General features: G+C 39.7%; 1 protein-coding gene across 2 annotated transcripts in view; it reads right to left on the bottom strand.

Moving 5' to 3' along the window:
* LOC138815256 (UTP--glucose-1-phosphate uridylyltransferase) overlaps window positions 1-3,380 on the bottom strand; it is a 48,503-nt gene extending 45,123 nt beyond the window's left edge. The window contains exon 1 of one of the 2 annotated variants that reach the window (XM_070004541.1): window positions 3,166-3,380. Coding sequence is in view for 1 of the 2 variants with exons in the window: in XM_070004542.1 (XP_069860643.1) it covers window positions 2,163-2,181 (19 nt within the window). In the remaining variant the exon portion in view is untranslated. Of the gene's footprint in view, window positions 1-2,162; window positions 2,612-3,165 lie in introns of those variants that run through there. The other variant, XM_070004542.1, reaches the window with a different exon arrangement.
* Between the last annotated feature and the right edge of the window lie 15,593 nt (window positions 3,381-18,973).

Raw genomic sequence — 18,973 nt, forward strand, 5'->3', positions numbered from 1 at the left:
AATTAACCACCAGAAAACCGGAAGTGGCACTGTCGCGCAAAGTGGTAGTGCTAGCTTTGAGCAAAAAAGCTCAAGGACAGCGCCCAGGCCCTGAGTTCAAGTCCCATGACTGACCAAAACAACAACAACAAAAACGAAACACTGTTTTCAGTGCAAAACTGACAGTTTAAAAGCAGAAGAAATATTTAACGTAGTTGGCAAGTAAATGCAATGTGGTATTTTGGATTGAATCAAGAGGATAATAACCTAAATAAGGTGTATAGATCTGTTAATAGTAAAGGAACTATCATAATATCTTAGTTTTGATAAATGTGCAACTTTCTAATAATTGTAGAAATAAATGAAATATAAGGCTTGGGGTTTCTTCCTTGGTACTAGGGTTTGAACTCAGATCCTCAAGCCTGCTCGAGAGGTGCTCTACCCCATGAACCTTGCACCCACCGTTTTTGTTTTGGTTATTTTTCAGATACATTTCTCTTGCTTTTTATCCTGGCTCAACTGGATGGTGATCCTTCCATTTAACGTTCTGTGTAGTTGGAATAATAAGCACACATCACCACAACAACTTCTGTTGGTTGAAATGGGGGTCTCACAAAACTCTGCCCAGGCTCGCTGCAATTTCTCCTGGATCTCCACCTCAGAGTAGCTAGGATTACAGAGGTGAGCCACAGCATGCTGCTTTGGTTTCTTCTTTTTTTTTAAGTGGATGACAAAGTAATGACAGATACAGTCACTTTTAAGTATTCTACTTTATTTAGAAGCATCCTGAAGTCAGCTAACCTCCACAGCAAAAGTTTTTAATGTTTTTAAATTTTAAAGTTTTTAATTCTAAAACATAGACTACCTGGAGTTTACTAAGTATACCTAATTTGAGAAGTGACTACTCTGCTTTCCCTAGCACATGCTTGCAAAATATGGGTTTTATGGTATTGAATATTGTTACTAAATCTGGCAAATATCTAAATAAGAGATTATCTGTCTTTCTATTTTGAATAAGACATTTATTCAATCAGAAGCTCAGCTTCTCTAGCCACACATAAGGCAAATAATAACTTGAGTCTAATGCCAACTTACATTTCTGAGCTTCATGCTAAAGACAGTCCCATCTATATCTATAATAATGTAGGCAATCAGTCTCTTGTAATATACTCTCCAAAACTTAGACAAGAATTAATGAAGTGATGTACAACTCATTAGGCCATTTTTATTCCCAGGGTCAAATGATGGGCATCACTAGCAACTTTTCCAAAGAAAAGTTCATGTACATATTGAAAACATGAAATGGTTGTGAACTTTGCTAGCTGTGTGTTGAGCAAGATGGCTGAAGCTGTCTCAGGCTGGGGTCTGCAAGGGAAGGGTGGTTTACTTGCATATCAGAAAGCAAACCCTACGCTACAAATTGGTGACAGAGGCTTAAGGCAGCACCAGTTTCAACGTGTACACCACAGGTACATTTGCACATACAGGCAATGTTACCACTTAGCTTAGTTCGTAGGCATTTTCTCTATTTTAATAACGTGGAATTTAGAGGGCAATCTTCAAATTTCAAAGAAAGTTTTCTTTTCATATGTGTCAAAGAAGGAAAAATAAAACAGCAATGCAGCAAAGTCATTTCTCCCGCTGAAATGACCTCCAGCTTCACCGAGCTATTCCCGGTTTCGCAATAAATGTATCTGAGACTCACACCACGTACACACACGGAGAAGCTAAGAACAGTAAAGCTTCCTCAATAGTCCTGGCGTAAGGGCTCTCCCTCCCAACTCCCCTCCAGCCCTGCCTGCTGCGTCCCGTTTCTGTCCCAGCCCCACAACGGTACCTGAACCAGACCGACAGCGATTAGAGAATAGGGATTAATCAGAAGCCAAAAATCCTGTTTCAACCATCATTTACAGCCACTATCGGGAAACCAGAGTACTACTAACCTGATTTCAGAGAGGCAGAGTTAAACCCAGCAGGGCACAGGGGGTATATATTACACGAACCTGAAATGCCAACCCAGCAAGAAGCTCAAGGCATCGCAGACGTCAACATAACGAAAAAGCTTTCGCAAATGGTATCTCACAAGAACATTTCCACTTCCAACCAACCCACCGATCCACCCCTCGACGGCCAGTTCCCCAGATTCTGCTGAAGCAACCCGAAAGAGAAGAGGCATGTCTTACCTTGAACAAATAGCGACATTTTGGGGTTTTATGCAAACACTCAGGCTTATGGTTTATTAATTCCCAGAGGAGTCAAGCTATCAGGGCAGGTCTGTCTGTTTTTTTTTCCCCCTTTAAAAACCGACGTGCTGTTTCTCCAATGTGTTGCTACTTAAGGCAGTATTCCTGCAAAGTGACTAAAACTGATCTCCAAAAAGGAAGAAAAGGCAGACAGAGAAAGAGAAAGAACGGAGGGGGAAAAGGAAGGAAAGAAGGGAGGGAGGGAGGAAACAAACTACTCCTCCTCAAGCAAACCTCCCTCAGTTCCAAAAGACGGAAACTTGGTGCGCTCGAGTCCGCTCGGGAGCTGCTGGCCGCACGGCGCTCCTCACACCAAGGAGGGCCAGCTGCCGAGACTCCCGGAAAAGGTAAAATCGCCCGAACTTAAATTTCATCAATGGAAGAGGCGGACCCACAGCGCTGATTTCACCGCCCCTCGGTCTCCACGCCCTCTGGGGCTGGATTGCAGCCGGCGCCCCCGGCGGCCCCCTCTCCGGCGCGGCCGCCCGGCCTCGGGCAAGTTCCTGAGAAGCCCCGCCAACCACAGATCCCGGCCCGGGTCAGGGAGGCGGGGGAGGCCGGCGCGGGGCGGGCGGGGGCCGGGGGCGGGGGGGCGCATGGAACCATTCCTGCCAGCCCATAAATATCCCGCGTCTGGGAGGCACGGAATTCCGCACTCGTGCTGACCTGATACCCGGCCTCCCGGGGAGAGGCCGCGGGCCCGCCGGCCCACCCCGACGCCGACACCCAGAGGCCGCGGGAGGGGCGCCCGCCGCCCGCCTCCCCCGGAGGCCCCGACCCTTTCCACGCACAGTCTCCTCCCGTAGGTGGTCTCCGCGGCCGCACCGCGGGTAGGGAACGAAGCTGAGCACCTTTCCAGAGGGAAACACTCCTCCCCTCCCCACCTCACCGGGGTCGCCGGAAACCCGGCCCCGACCCTCCGCCAGCCGCCGGTGAGACCCACCTTCCTCTCTTCCCTTAGCAGCTGGGAAATTGGGGGCGTTTATGGCGCCCCAGGAAGAAGGCTCGGAGGCAGGGAGACTGTCACCTCTGAGGTACCTTTCAGTCTCCCCCTCTTCCCTCACACGTGCATACCCTGGGCCTCTCGGCTGCACTCGCGGCCCAGCTGCTGAGCCCCTCGGCCCACCTTGGGCTGGCACCTGACACCCCAAATCCCCACTTTCTCCCAAACATCTCCCCTCCCCCTCCATTCCTAGCAGTTTCCCCCCTCAATGCGGAAATGCCCCTACCGTGCTGACCGACAAACGCAGCCTCCAGTCAGGAGCCGCGAGGAACGTAGGTCTTGACCAATGAGATGTGAGGAGGTGGCAGAGGGCGGGACGTACGCCGCACGAGGATGCCCCGGCGGAGGCGGGCGCTGAGGCGGACGCGGGAATTCCGTGCGTGGGCGCCCCACCTGCGGCGCCGGCTTCGCCGTAGCACTTCCAGCCCTCAGACAGATACCTCAGCAACCGGCACAGCGCAAGCAGCAGCAGGGACTTTTGTGCAGTCGGATACAAAATGTTCCTGCTTTCCAGAGACAAGCAACCTCTCGGTCCATGAAGCCGCCACTCCCCAGAGTAGCAGGCCTACCTCAGCGGGCCCCAACCCCGCCCTCCAGTCCTGGAAGAAGGGCGGGGATGCGTTCCGAAGTCCGCGGTGGAAGGTGTGTGGCCTGCTAACCCGAGAAGGGGTTGAGGGCATCGAAGAAAAAGAAACATGAAGGTCCCCTCACCAGAACCATCACCATCAGCCTTGCTTTGGGTTTGAGTCTTGTAGAGATGTATGCCATGATAGATGTTTACTTTCTGATCCAATTTCGAAATGGCCTAAATTATCCCTCAAGAGATACTTTTCTTCCTTCAGGAAAAGGGGATAATCAAAGATTAAGATACAGAGAGTAGTCTGGGGATTGCAATCGTACTTCACACCTGGTATTGCCAGCCCCACCTGCCTGTCAGATTGAGTGTGCCTGTGAATGGGCTGTGTCTCATAATTAACATCTACCCTTCGTTAACCCAAACAGCCCACACTACAACTTGAATTGTCAGCGCCCTCTCGTAAGTGCTTACACATACTTCCAGAAGAGTTAAGCTTTGACAACTTTATTCAGCCAGGTAAAGTGAAAAAAATATTTAAATGACTTTTCTTTTTGGTTCCATGTATTCCTGTGGAAATGTTAGTAAAGCAACACTGAAAAGGTCCATGATCAGTTGTCATGGTAGACAGTAAGAGTCATTGATATGTTATGTGGAATCCAAAAACATTATGTCTCAAACCTCTCAGCTAAAAAACGAATTTCCAGCTGGACACTGGTGGCTGATGACTGAAATCCTAGATACTCAGGAGGCTGAGATCTGAGGGTCGTAGTTCAAAGCCAGCCCTGGTAGGACAGTTCTCAAGACTCTTGTCTCCAAGTGACCACCAAAAAGCCGGAGCTGTGGCACAAGTGGTAGAGTGCTAGCCTTTAGCAGAAAGAACTCAGGAACAGTGCCCAGGCCCTGAGATCAAGTCTTGGTGAGCATGGACACACAACAACTAAGGAACAATTTCCTCCAAATAAGGCCAAAAAAAAAATCTAAAATCCAAATATCTGAAGATTGGAGATCTTATAGTATCGCTTCATTCTTTGAACAGTAGAGAAACTGTTGCAGCACTGAATGAGCTGTATTTATCTGTCAGAAATAGCACCAAAATAACACCAAAGATTTGGTCCCTGTAGCGTTACATAGCCAGAAAATTAAACAGTTAAAGGACAATTCAGAATCCTTAATTATACTAGCTTTATTGAAAGAATGGTCATTGTTCCACAAGCATCTGGTAATTCCGAAGAACAACATCTTGATATATGAGTGATTAAATATTGATATATACCTGTATTGCCTTAAGAAATCTCCACATTGGTGACTATCCATCTTCAGGGGCCAAGTCTGTAAATACTCAGGTTGGTTTTAGAGAAGTGATACTCCCAAATATTTTCATATAGTGCCCTGCAAGTGTTTTAAATTGTGATTTTAAATTCTGAATCCTCAGACACTTTGTAGAGAACTTTCTCATTCCCTCAGAGCTACTAGGAAACCTCTCACTTGATAGCTCATGGAAGGATGGTGGGGGTGGGGGGAGATGACTCTTCTGGACCCTGGAACCACAGTCCACTAGAGAAACAATTGCTTATTTCTCTCTTTACTCTTGGAACAATTGCTCTCTGTCTCTTTGTTTTTGACCCCTTTTTTATACTATACTATCTGTAAGATCCCTTTGGGGTATAGAAAGTCGATATCTATAGCATTAGAGATCTGTAATGTGGCTAGTTTTACAAATTAAACATTTGCAGAGGAAGTGGTGCTGTAGCTCAAGTGGTAGAGCATTTGCCTTGAGCTGAAGAGCTGAGGGATGCTGCCCAAGCCCAGAGTTCAAGCCCCATGACCGACAAAAAAAAAAAAAAAACATTTGCAGAAAGTTGGGTTGATGAATCTAATGGAGGATGAAGATGGGGTGAAGCTGAGGATGAGTGAGCAGGGATAAGGAGTTATAGTAAGATAGACTGCAAACAAAATAGGAATATGAAAGCCAGGTTTTCTCTAGTTCCTTATGCTACTATCCAATGATGATATAAATTAGGCCTCTAATTTTCTTCCATCCTTTCTACTTCTCTATAAATACATGAGAAAATGTATGTGAACTAGTTCTGTTTCCTAGGATGTATAACAATTTTGCCTTTGCCTTTCTTTTTCCTTCTATCTAGATAGCAACAAGGAAATGCTGTCTGGTGTTCTATTTCTAAATATCAACATCTTTTTTCGTACCTGGTTTTTTTTTTTTTTTTTTTTTTGGTCAGTCGTGGCGCTTGGACTCTGGGCTTGGGCGCTGTCCTTGCCCTCTTCAGCTCAAGGCGAGCGCTCTACCGCTTGAGCCACAGCGCCACTCTGTTTTATAGTGATTTCTTGGAGATAAGAGTCTCATGTACTTTCCTGCCTGGGCTGGCTTTGAACCACGTTCCTCAGATCTCAGCCTCCTGAGTAGCTACGATTACAGACGTGAGCTACCAGCACCTTACTACCTCTTATATTTACTCTTATATTTATTTAGTGCTTGGCACAGTATCTGGTACATAAGAAGTACTCTTTAGTTTATGTGGGATAACCAACTTAATGTTACTGCATCTTTTTAACTCACAGTAATGCATCCTACTCAATAGTCTCTGAAAAGCATAAATAAGCTAAGAAATTTAATTTATATTCAGAGCTAAAATGTGTGTGTGTGTGTGTGTGTGTGTGTGTGTGTGTGTGTGTGTGTGTGTGTGTGTGTGTGTGTGTGTGTGTGTGTGTGTGTGTGTGTGTGTGTGTGTGTGTGTTGTGTTTACCAGTCCTGGGGTTTGAACTTGGGACCTAGGTGCTGTTCCTGAGCATTTTTGCTCAAGGCTAGCACTCTACCACTTGAGCCATAGCTCCACCTCTGGCTATTTGGTAGTTAATTGGAGATAAGAGTCTTGTAGACTGTCTTACCCTGGCTTTGAACCAAAAATCTTCACATCTCAGCTTCCTGACAAGTATGAGCCACCTGACTAAAGATAAAGATTTTTAAGGTTTAATTATTTCAACCTAGAAGATGGCATTGGGCCAAAGTATAGGAATAATAGAAGCAAATATAATATTCTGATGACTTTATAGTGCATTTTGCTAACTACTCACCATAAGCATCTTCTAATAAGGTGGTTTAGAAATTACAAACATATGAAATAAGTATAGAGATCAGCAATGTGTGGGGGCTTTTAATTTTTTTCCATCATTGTCCTCTATACTGAAGAAAATAAAGCAGTACAGCTTAATGTCATAGGCCAAAAAAAAAAATCTGTGTCAGGCCCAAAATGTTGAGCCAAGAGACTAGGCCACAGTTTTATCCATCGGATTGCTGCACAGATACATATTGGCTCCCCATCTGTACTCATCTAGGCCACCCACAGCAAAGAAGAGGAAAGGAGCTATTGTCAGCATTTGCCAGTTACTGACTAGATTTAACTAGAGTATTTTTAAAATCCAAAAGTAGCCAAGCAGTGTTAATTGGAAAATATATATCCAATTATATCTATGAGATAGACTAATAAATGAGTAGGCTAAAAATGAATAAGGTCTACAAATACTTAAGGATGAAAAGGGCTCCATTCTTTATTGTTACCAACACTGAATCAGGAAGTTTGCTGAAAGAAGTTGTTATTTTAAATGGTAACATATCCTATTTGTTCACAGTGTGATTTTAAAATTATATGTGAAAGTTGCTTAATGTATGTGTGTGTGGTTTGTATCTGTTTGTGTGAGTGTGTATGTGTGTGAGTGTGTGCTGATACTAGAGCTTGAACTCAGGGCCTAGGTATTGTTCCTGAGCTTTTGTGCTCAAGGCTAGTACTCTATGACTTGAGCCACAGCTCTACTTCTGGCTTTTTTTTTTTTTTTTTGGTGGTTAATTGGAGATAAGAGTCTCACTGACTTTTCTGCCCACACTGGCTTTGAAACATGATCCTCAGATCTCAGCCTCCTGAGAAGCTAGAGTTACAGACATGTATCACTGGTACCTAGCTTAAAATTATATAACTGTTATATCAGAACATTAGTAATTATTTAAAATAACTGAAATGCTTTAAAAAGTAAAGTTAACAGTAGAATAGTGCTTGTCTGGTCCTCAGCACAGCTATCTAACTAAATGAATAAATAAAGTTAACAGTCAGGCACTGGTGGCTCATACCTGTAATTCTTGCTGTTCAGGGGGCTGAGCCCTGAGGACTATAGTTAAGAGTTGGCCCAGGCAGGACAGTCCATGAGATTCTATATTTTCAAACTATCATCACCTAACAACCTGCTCTCATAGAAAACCTGAGAACATATGCAATGTTTTGTTATATCCTCCTAGCCTACTCAGTAAAGCAAGCTGCTTCTCTGCCTCTAAAATCAAAAGAGGTCTGGCACATGATTGAGATACAGTTTCTGAGCATCATCATTGCTCACCAAATACAAAATTTTTTTAAAAACTCACTAATAAATACTGTATTTCTTACTAAACTCTTAAGCCAAATATTATTTTGTTTTATCATTGTGTTGTATGTGTAACTGACAAGGTTATTATTTCTTACTGACTTCAAAATCCTCAATTATTCAATAGAAAAGCATTCAATCTTATTTTTCCTTTCTCTTTCAGATATATTAAAGATTCCATATTTTTCATTCCATCAGATGACTGTTGATAGTTTTCCAAACATTTCTGCCTCTGATTGCACTTATTAAATTTCCTGTGAGTGCCACCACAGGGAAGGAAAGCATAAAAAACTTCTGTTTCCTGGTTTAATTTTAGGGAACTTATTTTAAGCATTTCATACCTGCCATCTTAACTAATACTAAAGAGAAGATGTGCAGGTCTACTCTTGGATGAGTCTTAAATAATGCTGTAATTATGTCGTTAAGTGACTAATATAATTGGGAAATAAAAAGTAACTGTTTTCACTGTCTTGAATGTAAAAGAAAAGACATGTCTAGAAGACCATACAGAAGTGTGGAATAATTTTAAATTAAATTTTAATTTTTTATTTCAGTAAAGGTGAGCATCTTTTTTAAAAAATCCAAACAGTAGTATCAAAATTCCCATAATAATAGCAAAACTTTCCTGACTTCTCTTTATTCCAGCCCTGCACCCTAGATGCAGTTTTCTTCTATTAGTTATCTTCATATTTCCAAACTATAAACTGTAGCAAATTCTATCTTTATATCCCACAAGCATTTCATAGTGCTTAGCATACATTAGGCACCAAAAAGAAATTTACTGAATCAACTGTCATGTGAGATATTTATAAATGAACTTTAATAAACTATAGAAAAAATAAACTGTAAAGTGCTATATGTGTACATGATATTATGTTATTTCTATGGGTAATTAATGTGTTTGGGATGGCAAATTTGTTTTTATAACAAAAACAGGCATTTCTAAACAAATTGTGCTATAATAGCTTGTTTGGAAAGATAGCCACATTTCTTCTCATCCAACTATATCTGCTTTTTTGCATTATGACTTTGTCACTCTTCTTCTTAAGAAGTGGTATCTGGGCTGATCTTTCTTTATTTTTTTTTCTTTTTCTTTTTTGCCAGTCCTGGGGTGTGTACTCAGGGCCTTGGCATTGTCTCTGAGCTTCTTTTGCTCAAGCTAGCACTCTACCACTTAAGCCACAACACCACTTCCAGTTTTTTCTGTTTATATGGTACTGAGGAATCAAACCCAGGCTTCATGCATGCTAGGCAAGCACTCTACCACTAAGCCACATTCCCAGCCCTGATCTTTCTTTAATGAATCATATACAACAGACATGATCTTGAATAATTCCAAGCCTTAGTCTCAAGAACCTTTCAGCTTTCAGCTACACTCCTTGGAATTGTGTCCTGTAACTACTGCATTAAAGAAGACCATTCTAACCTACTGGAAAATGACAGGTTGCATGAAGTAAAAATAAGTTGTTCCAGTTCATGCCACTTAAGACAAATTGTCAGACATGTGTTGAACTCATCTTAGGCTGACTAGCTCTAATTAAACTGTTTAACAAGTCAGACTTACATGTGAGTAACCCAGGTAAGACTTGCTCACCTGAGATATATTCAGTATTGTGTATGTGTTGTTACTGTTGAAGATAACTAAATACACAATACTTGAAGCATCAAAGAAAAAGTAAACCACACTACTTGCCTTTTACCTACTTCTAGAATTGAACTTAATATTTTCATGTTGGGATATATTTTCTTTTTTTTTTTTTTCTTGTCGGTGGTGGAGCCTGAACTCTGGGCCTGGGCACTGTCCCTCAGCTCAAGGCTCAAGGCTAGCTCTCTACCACTTGAGCCACAGCGCCACTTCCGGCTTTTTCTTCTTATGTGGTGCTGAGGATCGAACCCAGGGCCTCATGCATGCAAGGCAAAGTACCACTGAGCCACCTTCCTAGCCTGGGAATATATTTTCAATTCACATACTTATCACCTCTAAACTCTATTCTTAGAACCCTTTTGAGGAAGAAATTTCCTTTTAGCAATTTTCCTTATCAAGTCATTGTCCCTAAACTTAAAGATCTACTTTTCATCTAGAGTTTTTGAAAATCTCTAAATGAAATAATGTACATTTTGATTTTAAAATGTGTTTATACATAATTTAAAATATTTTACTTTAAATATGTGCTATATGTAGATAAGACTATTCTATTAGTGTTTTCATTGTAAAAATGAAGATACAACTCAAATGTCATTAAGGGAGTAGTAAAACAATAATAAATACTTTTCTTATCAGTATAAAAGTATACTATCAGTCATTAAAATATCTAGTGGCAGTGTACATATTGATATGAATGAGACTCTTTGTAGTAGAAGAGAGGAAGAATCAGGCAATTTATCTACCTCAGCCCTTACAAAAGGAAATTATCCCACAAACACTTGCTACTGGAGTCTTTTTGTTTAAGCACTGTTATATTAGGTGGAACATTAGCAAACTGGCTTAAGCTCACAACCTTTCAAGGAATTACTTGCTAATGAGAAACTCCTACTTCTATATCAAATGGTCTAAGTAAACACCATTTCTATGCTCCCCACTCTCTTCTCTGCCATCTCTTTTTCTACCTAAAGTAATGCAGGGAAAATCAATAATGACTCACTTAAATGTCTCTTCTTCTTTTTTTCCTGGCACCTGTGTTTGAACTCATGCCTTTAAACTTGTTCGGCTTGCTTGCACTGCTAATATTCTACCACTTTAACCACACCTGCTTTTTGTTATTTCTCAGACTTTTCTGCTTTGACTGACTTCAAACTGTGATACTCTGGATCCTGAGTAGCTTAGATTACAGGCATAAGCTACCAGTATTCAGCTTAAGCTTTTTCTTATTAGGGGTGATTTTCAGTGTTTACATCTTATCTAGCTTGTGTGTAAGGAACACATGAAAAAGATGTTGTATTGTGGTCTACAACAATGCTGAGAATTTCTTTTTTATACTATCTTTTCTCATTTCTGTTCAGAGAAACTGAAGTAATGGGGAGAGGCATTAAAATAATGGTTAAGGGCAGGAGAGCTCCATGAGTCTGGCTTTCAATCTAGAAATGCTTAACATCTATTTGTACTCAGCTTGAGTTATCACCAATTCTGGAGTAATATAAGTCCCTCTCAAATCTTATGATTTGTAAATAGAGGTTGCTGGAGGTAAAGACTAGAAAAATTCAATGGAATGGAAATAAATAGTAAAAGAAAACATTAAGAAAAACTTAAAATTTCAGATAAGATGTGCCAATGAAAATCTAAACTAGATGACTGAAAGTATGCTCTTTTTTACATTCTTATAAAATTTCAGAGCATAAGGTTACTCATTTCTTTTTCAAAAAGTATTTTGAATACTTTTATCAAAAGTATTTTTTAAATTTTTTTTATTTTTTATTGTAAAGATACTATACAGAGGGTTACAGTTACATGAGTAAGGTAATGAGTACACTTCCTATTGAGCATTGTTACCCCCTCCATTGTTTTCCCCCTACCATCCTTTCCCTCCCTCCCTTCCCCGAGGATCTTTTTTTTTTTTATTGTGATTAAGTGATTACATAATTTCCTGAATTTCACAGTATTGTGGAATAATGATGCTCATTTAAAGTCACAATTTCATTCTAACTTTCCTGGAGCAAATTGTCTATCACAGTCTATAACATATAATGGTGTACACATATACTCCATACATGTGATCAGCAGCATGGGGATATTTAGTAGTGGTTCGACCAGATGAGTGGGAGCTCTTTGTTTCTTAAGTCCTGTTAGTTTTGTCGTATCACCTAACATTTTGGATTTAGCATCCACTTATCAGGGAGACCATGTACCATTTGTCTCTTTGCTCTTGGCTTACCTCGCTCAACATGATTCCTTCTAGCTCCATCCATTTCCCTGCAAATGCCATTTTTTTTTGTCATTTCTAATGGCTGCATAATATTCATCAAAAGTATTTTTAAAGTTGGGTGCTGGTGTCTCATACCTGTAATCCTAGCTATTCAGGAGGCTGAAATCTGAGGATTGTGGTTCAAAGCCAGCCCAGGTAGGAAAGGTTATGAGAATCTTATCTCCAATTAACCACCAGAAAACCGGAAGTGGCACTGCGGCTCAAGTGGTAGAGCACTAGCCTTGAGTTGAAGAGCTCAGAGACAGTGCCTAGGCCCATAGTTCAAGCCCCATGACGACCACCACCAACAGCAATAACAAAAGTATTTTGAATGTATCTTGTGCCAAGTACTATGTCAAAACCTAAGTTTATAACAGTGAGCTTGAGTGATAACAGTGAACTTCAAAGTATTGCCCTAAGGAGGGTTGAAAAACTAAACAAGTTCAGTAGTTCAATAAGTAACTGAAGATTAAATGAAAATCTGTGGAGACGTAGAATGCATGATCTAAAAAAATTGGGAGCATAATATGGTAAAGTCTCTTTGAAGGAAGGAGAAGTAGTTCAGTAGTACAATTCAGTCCTTAGCATCACACAACACACACACACACACACACACACACACACGAGACACACACACGAGACACACACACACACACATGAGACACACACACGAGACACACACACGAGACACACACACACACACACACACACACGAGACATGAGACAGATGGTAAGAGATTGAGTTGAGAGAGCACCTTTCTGAAGTAGTAATCAGGTTGCTGACTGTTTGGGACTATAATCTAGACTGCACAATACTCCTCCAGAGGGTAACTTTTTCATACAATGTTTATGTGAATTAACATGGAAGATGAACATTTAAAACCTAAAAGATTAAAAAAAGACCTGAGGAGATAGTATACCAGATAGACTACCAACTACAGAGACTCTGAGATAGAAAGAACACTAGGTATGAAATTGTAGTAAGAGTAAGGATATTTGTGAATAAGGCAAGAAATAAATTTGGATTGGTAGGAAGAAATCAGACAAGGGAGCGCTACTTGTGTTGGTGTGGGTTTTTATCCAAAATGTATTAGAAAGCAATTGAATCATTTAAAGTAAGAAACTGACATGTTCTGATTTACATTTCTTAAAGAACAGAAGTCTTAAGGGTGGAAATAACAGGAACTGTTTGTTGATGGAGTGGATGATAAGTAATGAGGAATGAATGAAAGGAAAGAATCAAAGAAGATAATCACAAGGAATCAAAGAAGATAATCACAAGGCTTTCTATTGAGATAGTAGAGACTGAAGGAGATCCAGTTTTGAGAGAGATCCATTTCAGTTATTTTAAGTTTTAAATGCCTAGGAGACAAATATGAAAGCTATGCCAAGAGATATTTAAAGATATGAGTTTGGAACTCAGAAAGGGAGTTATCCTATTGGTATAAATTTAGGAATTATCAACAGATGGTTTCTAAAGCATGAGGATGGATAAGATCATATATAGAGAAGATAGTAAAAAGAGAGTCTAGAAACCCTAGCGTTTCTAAATGCTGGTCACATAGGAAAGGAGAAACAACTGGGTGTAGTAGCTCAGACCTGTAATCCTAGCTACTTGGGAAGTGGAGATTGGAGGATCATGGTTCAAGGATAGCTTGGCATGAAAGTTCAAGCAACCATCCCACTAAATGTTTGGGCATGGAGGTGCATGGCTGTTATTCCAGGTACAGAAGAAGCAAGGTAGCTGGGTACAATGGTATGTGCCTGTTATCCCCAGTGACATAGAGAAGCTCAAGTAGGAGGACTGAAGCGTAGGCCAGATGAGCATAAATTGAGACTCACCTCAAAAATAACCAAGGAATAAAGGGCTGGAGGCATGGCCCAAGTGGTAGAACACCTGCCTTGCAATGTGAGGCCCTACATTTAATCTTCAGTAATACCAAAAAAAAAAGAAAAGAAAAAGTAGACATGTGAAGGAAAATGAGAAATCTCATTATGTAAGGAAACCAGGATAATGTGTGATATTCAGTCTAAAGATAAAAGTTTCAGATATGGCTAGTTATGAGAATTCAACTAAACTGAAGACAAAAAATCAGCCACGTAGAAGTTGTCATTTACCTTTTTTTGATGACTTATTAGATTATTAATAGTAAAGTATCTTCAAGGTTTAAAGTTTTCTCCCAGAAAAATTCAGAATCTAGAATTCTATCTATAAATAAAACACATAAGAATGAGAATAAATTAGGAATATTTTCATTTGGCTTGACCCCTTATACACATTTTCAGGAATTAATTCATTGCTTAAAGGAAATCAAAGAGAGCTCAAAGGAGAAAAGTAATAGCCCAGGAATGAGATCCTGTAAGCATTTTTTCTCTAAGAGTGAGAATAAAACACATTTCAGAAGCATAAACATTTAGGCCTGTAATCAATAACAATAAAATAGGAAGTTATAGGGTTTCAGAAGAATACTTGTAAGAAAGTGGTAAATCCAGTTCATTAAATTGCATGCCTTAAAAAAACTTAGTAATATGATAGAGTAACAAGAACTTCTGTCATCAAGATCAAGGAAACAAAAATCGGTGATAAAGGCAAGGGCTGGATATTATTCTCTCTTTGTCTCTGTCTCTTTCTTTTCACATATACACACACAAAGTAACCCTAGCTACCTGAATCACCACCCAAGAGGCCATTCCTGGGCAAGAAACAGAGATTCTATCAAACCCTATGGAAAAAAATCACTGGAGCTAAAGGTTGAGATGGACCTCGGTGGTAGAGTGCCTTCCTAGCAAGTTGGAGGCACTGAATCCAAATCTGAGTTCCAAGAATAAAGGTCTTTAGTACAGGCAAAAAGTTGCATAAGCCATGGACCAAAGGTGAAGCAAATTAAAATGTGGCATTATTATGAAGAACAAACATAGAAGAGATTATTTGATATTAACACACAGAACATTCTTTGATGTGTGAATTTAAAAATATAGTTCCCTTTCCACAAATCCATTCACACTGCTTGATTCTGTTGTGCCTAACATTTATAAAATTACGATACTGAACTAAATCTTCAGTGTGTGTGTGTGTGTGTGTGTGTGTGTGTGTGTGTGTATGCATGGGTATGCTGGTTACAGAGCTTGAACTCAGGGCCTCATGTTCTTGCTCAGTTTTCTTGATTATAGATGGTACTCTACCACTTGAGCCATATCTACCATTCAGCATTTTACTGGTTAACTGGGGATAGAGTCTCTTTGGACTGCCCTGCATGAACTGTCTTCAAACCTCCATCAGATCTCAGCCATTTGAGTAGCTGGGATTAAGATGTGAGCCACGGTTATCTGGTTCAAATATTCAAATTTTAAAACAAATTAAAATATAAAATGAAGAATACTTATTCTAATAGCAAATATTATAAATATTGACTATAAATATAGTACTATTCCTAATGATAGTTAAGGAACTGGAGGAAAATAAACATGAAAATGTGTTCATTATATGTAATGGAAAAGTCAAAATACAAAAAAAAAAATACCAGTTTAACTATGTTCTTTAAATCAATAAAATTTAAAAAATCAAACAATAAACATTGCAAAGAGGCAACTGGGGAAAATGTAAAATAATGTTATTAAACTAAATTATCATTGTTTATTTTCAAAATGGGATTTTAAAAAAGAAGTTGAGACAAAAAGTAGTGTTTTATGTGTATTATTTTAAATTATGCAGTAACAGGGTACTAAATTTATTTCTCTATATCTTTATAACAAAGATTTTTAAGCTATGGGAGTGATGTTTCAACCTACATTAGAAGGAGAAAAGAAAGGTAAAAAGAGGTATCAGATGTGTTGCATGTTTAAGGGAAGAAAACATTGTAAATCAATTTTCAGCTTTACATTTATGTGTAAAATTTATTTGCTACATAAGTCTTGATCAACAAAGTGGAAGAAGTATGATTAGGTTGATACAGGTCAGGCTGCATTTTTCTCTTTTATTTTCTGTACTCCCTGAATTTTTAAAACTTGTGCATACATTATTAATTTAAAATACTTATTTGTTTAAAAAATTTCAAAACTTCCATAAGCAAGTGGCATATTTCCTAATAAAAGTACATATTGGAGAATTTTCTTGAGAAACAATGTGGCAGGTAATTGTACCATTACTTAACAACAAATGAAAAGTTAATTATTTTTAAAGATTAGTTGGGGATCAAGGGAAGGCATGAGGCAGAGGAAGGAGTTTAAGGCATTAGGAGTCCAAGGATACATGAAGTGTATAGAAGAAAAATCAAGTGGGCTGGGAAGGTGGCTCAGTGGTAGAGCATTTGCTTTGTATGCCTGAGGCCCTGGGTTCGATTCCTCAGCACCACATAAGCAAAAAGAAAAAAGCTGGAAGTGGCGCTGTGGCTCAAGTGGTAGAGCACTAGCCTTGAGCTGAAGAGCTGAGGGACAGCACCCAGGCCCAGAGTTCAGGCCCCACGACCGGACTCCCCCCCCTCCAAAAAAAAAAGAAAAGAAAAATCAAATGAAACAACAAAGTTTAAGTATTTTTACAAAGAAAGCCAATATGACCTTGAATTAATACATATATTGCCTTACTGAATCTAGGTAATAGCATTGCTTGACAGTGAACATAATTGGCCTATTTGCATAGATACATAGAAGAAACTTATTTGTTCAAAAAAGAAGAGAATAAAACATAGAGGAGATGCTATTTACTCAGTAACAAATATTCACAGCAACAAAGAAAATGGAATCTCTACATTTGGACAAAGGAGAAAGATGATGAAAAATATTTAACATGTCAAACTAAAATTTGACCCAGCCAAACCATAATTTTAGGAATCAAACAAGAATCTTTCTAGAAAATGTACTTCTATTTTATTTTTATTTATTTATTTTTTGTTGGTCATGGGGCTTGAACTCTAGGCCTGGGCGCTGTCCCTCAGCTCTTCAGCTCAAGGCTAGTGCTCTACCACTTGAGCCACAGTGCCACTTCTAGTTTTCTAGTGGTTTATTGGAGATAAGAGTCTCATGGAGTTTCTTGCCCCGGCTGGCTTTGAACCGTGATCCTCAGATCTTAGCCTCCTGAGTAGCTAGGATTTCAGGCGTGAGCCACCAGCACCTGGCAAAAATGTACTTCTTAATTAAATAAATTATATAATAAGAAAGGGTTGAGCAGCTGTGTGCTGGTGCTCACATCTGTAATCCTAACTACTCAGGAGGCTGAGATGTGAGGATTGTGGTTCAAAGTCAGCTGGAGCAGAAAAGTCTTATATAAGACTCTTATCTACAATTAACCACCAGAAAATCTGAAGTAGAGCTGTGGATCAAAGTAGTAGAACACTAGCCTTGAGCAAAAAAGCTCAGGAATGGAGCCCAGGCCATGAGTTCAAGCCCTGGGGAAGTAAGCAGGAGTGGGGGCAGGAAAGGGTTGAGGTAAAAAACAATGATGGGAGAGGTAAACAGAAATATTGACTGATAGGGGCTGGGAAGGTGGTTTAGTGGTAGGGCGCTTGCCTTGCATGCCTGAGGCCCTGGGTTTGATTCCTCAGTACCACATAAGCAAAAAGAAAAAAGCCGGAAGTGGTGCTGTGGCTCAAGTGGTAGAGCGCTAGCCTTGAGCTGAAGAGCTGAGGGACGGCGCCCAGGCCCAGAGTTCAGGCCCCATGACCGGACCCACCCCCCCCCCCAAATAAAAAATATTGACTGATAGAAAAGGATTAGTAAAGAAACTGATCTACACATACATGGTATGTATTATGGTATTATGCCAGATGGTTATTATAGATCACTGGAAAAAGTGCACTAACCAGTAAGTGGCTTGCCTATAGTCTTATTCATGATATCATAAATTTCTACATTGTTTGAACTAGTGTTAGTTAGGTTTTCCTATGACTTGTAAACTGAAGAATTCAAACTGATACAGGTCCTAGTATCTTACAGCCAAGAACATGAGATTAAAATGGTCCAGTTGTACTCTTCTACTAAATTCAAATCTAAGTGAAGATGTATCTGAAGCTTTTGAACTACCATGATAGTAGTTCTCAAGATGAAGCAAAACTAGTAGAGAGCAGAGTAAAGGGTGAAGACAAACTGAGTCTTGATGACAAGGTTTGAATTCTTTAAGATCCACATTCTGCTGTCTATGGACTTTTTGATTATATAAGGCAATAAAGTCTTTTATTTATTTGCTTAAACTATTTTAAATTGAATTATCTATCTATAGTTGTACTATAGGTATAGTTTATATACAAATGAAATGACCTTGTTAGAGATGGTAAACAATTCACAGTCATAGAGAGATTGTTAACAAATAAGCCATGATCATATTTCTAATATGCTGTCTATAAAGATGGATGTCAATAATATACTCAGTGTGCAATCAACATGTGACCAGAAATCACCCTACTGCTTTAATTAAAATATTTGAATCAGTAATATTTATAACTTTTTGGAATTTTAGGAAAAAAGACTCATATTTTGTTCAATAAGAACAAAGCTGAAGCTGGGCACCGGTGGCTCATGCCTATAATCCTAGCTATTCAGGAGGCTGAGACCTAAGGATCACAGTTCAAAGCCAGCTTGGACAGAAAAGTCCATGAGACTCTGATCTCCAATAAACCACTAGAAAACCGGAAGTAGTACTGTGGCCCAAGAGGTAAAGCACTCACCTTGAGCTGAAGAGTGTGGGGACAGTGCCCAGGCCCAGAGTTTAAGCCCCATGACTGACTAAAAAAAAAAAAGAAAGCTGAAAACAGACTTTAAAAAGACAACAATGTTAGGTCAAGAGCATTTAGTTTTATTAGCTAAATAACAAGAGTGCAGAGGATTGTAGTAAATAAATTCTTGCCTCATACTCTAG

This window comes from Dipodomys merriami, unplaced genomic scaffold, assembly GCF_024711535.1.
Source record: "Dipodomys merriami isolate MVZ:Mamm:240054 unplaced genomic scaffold, mDipMer1.0.p SCAF_63, whole genome shotgun sequence".
NCBI classification, from domain to species: Eukaryota; Metazoa; Chordata; class Mammalia; order Rodentia; family Heteromyidae; genus Dipodomys; species Dipodomys merriami.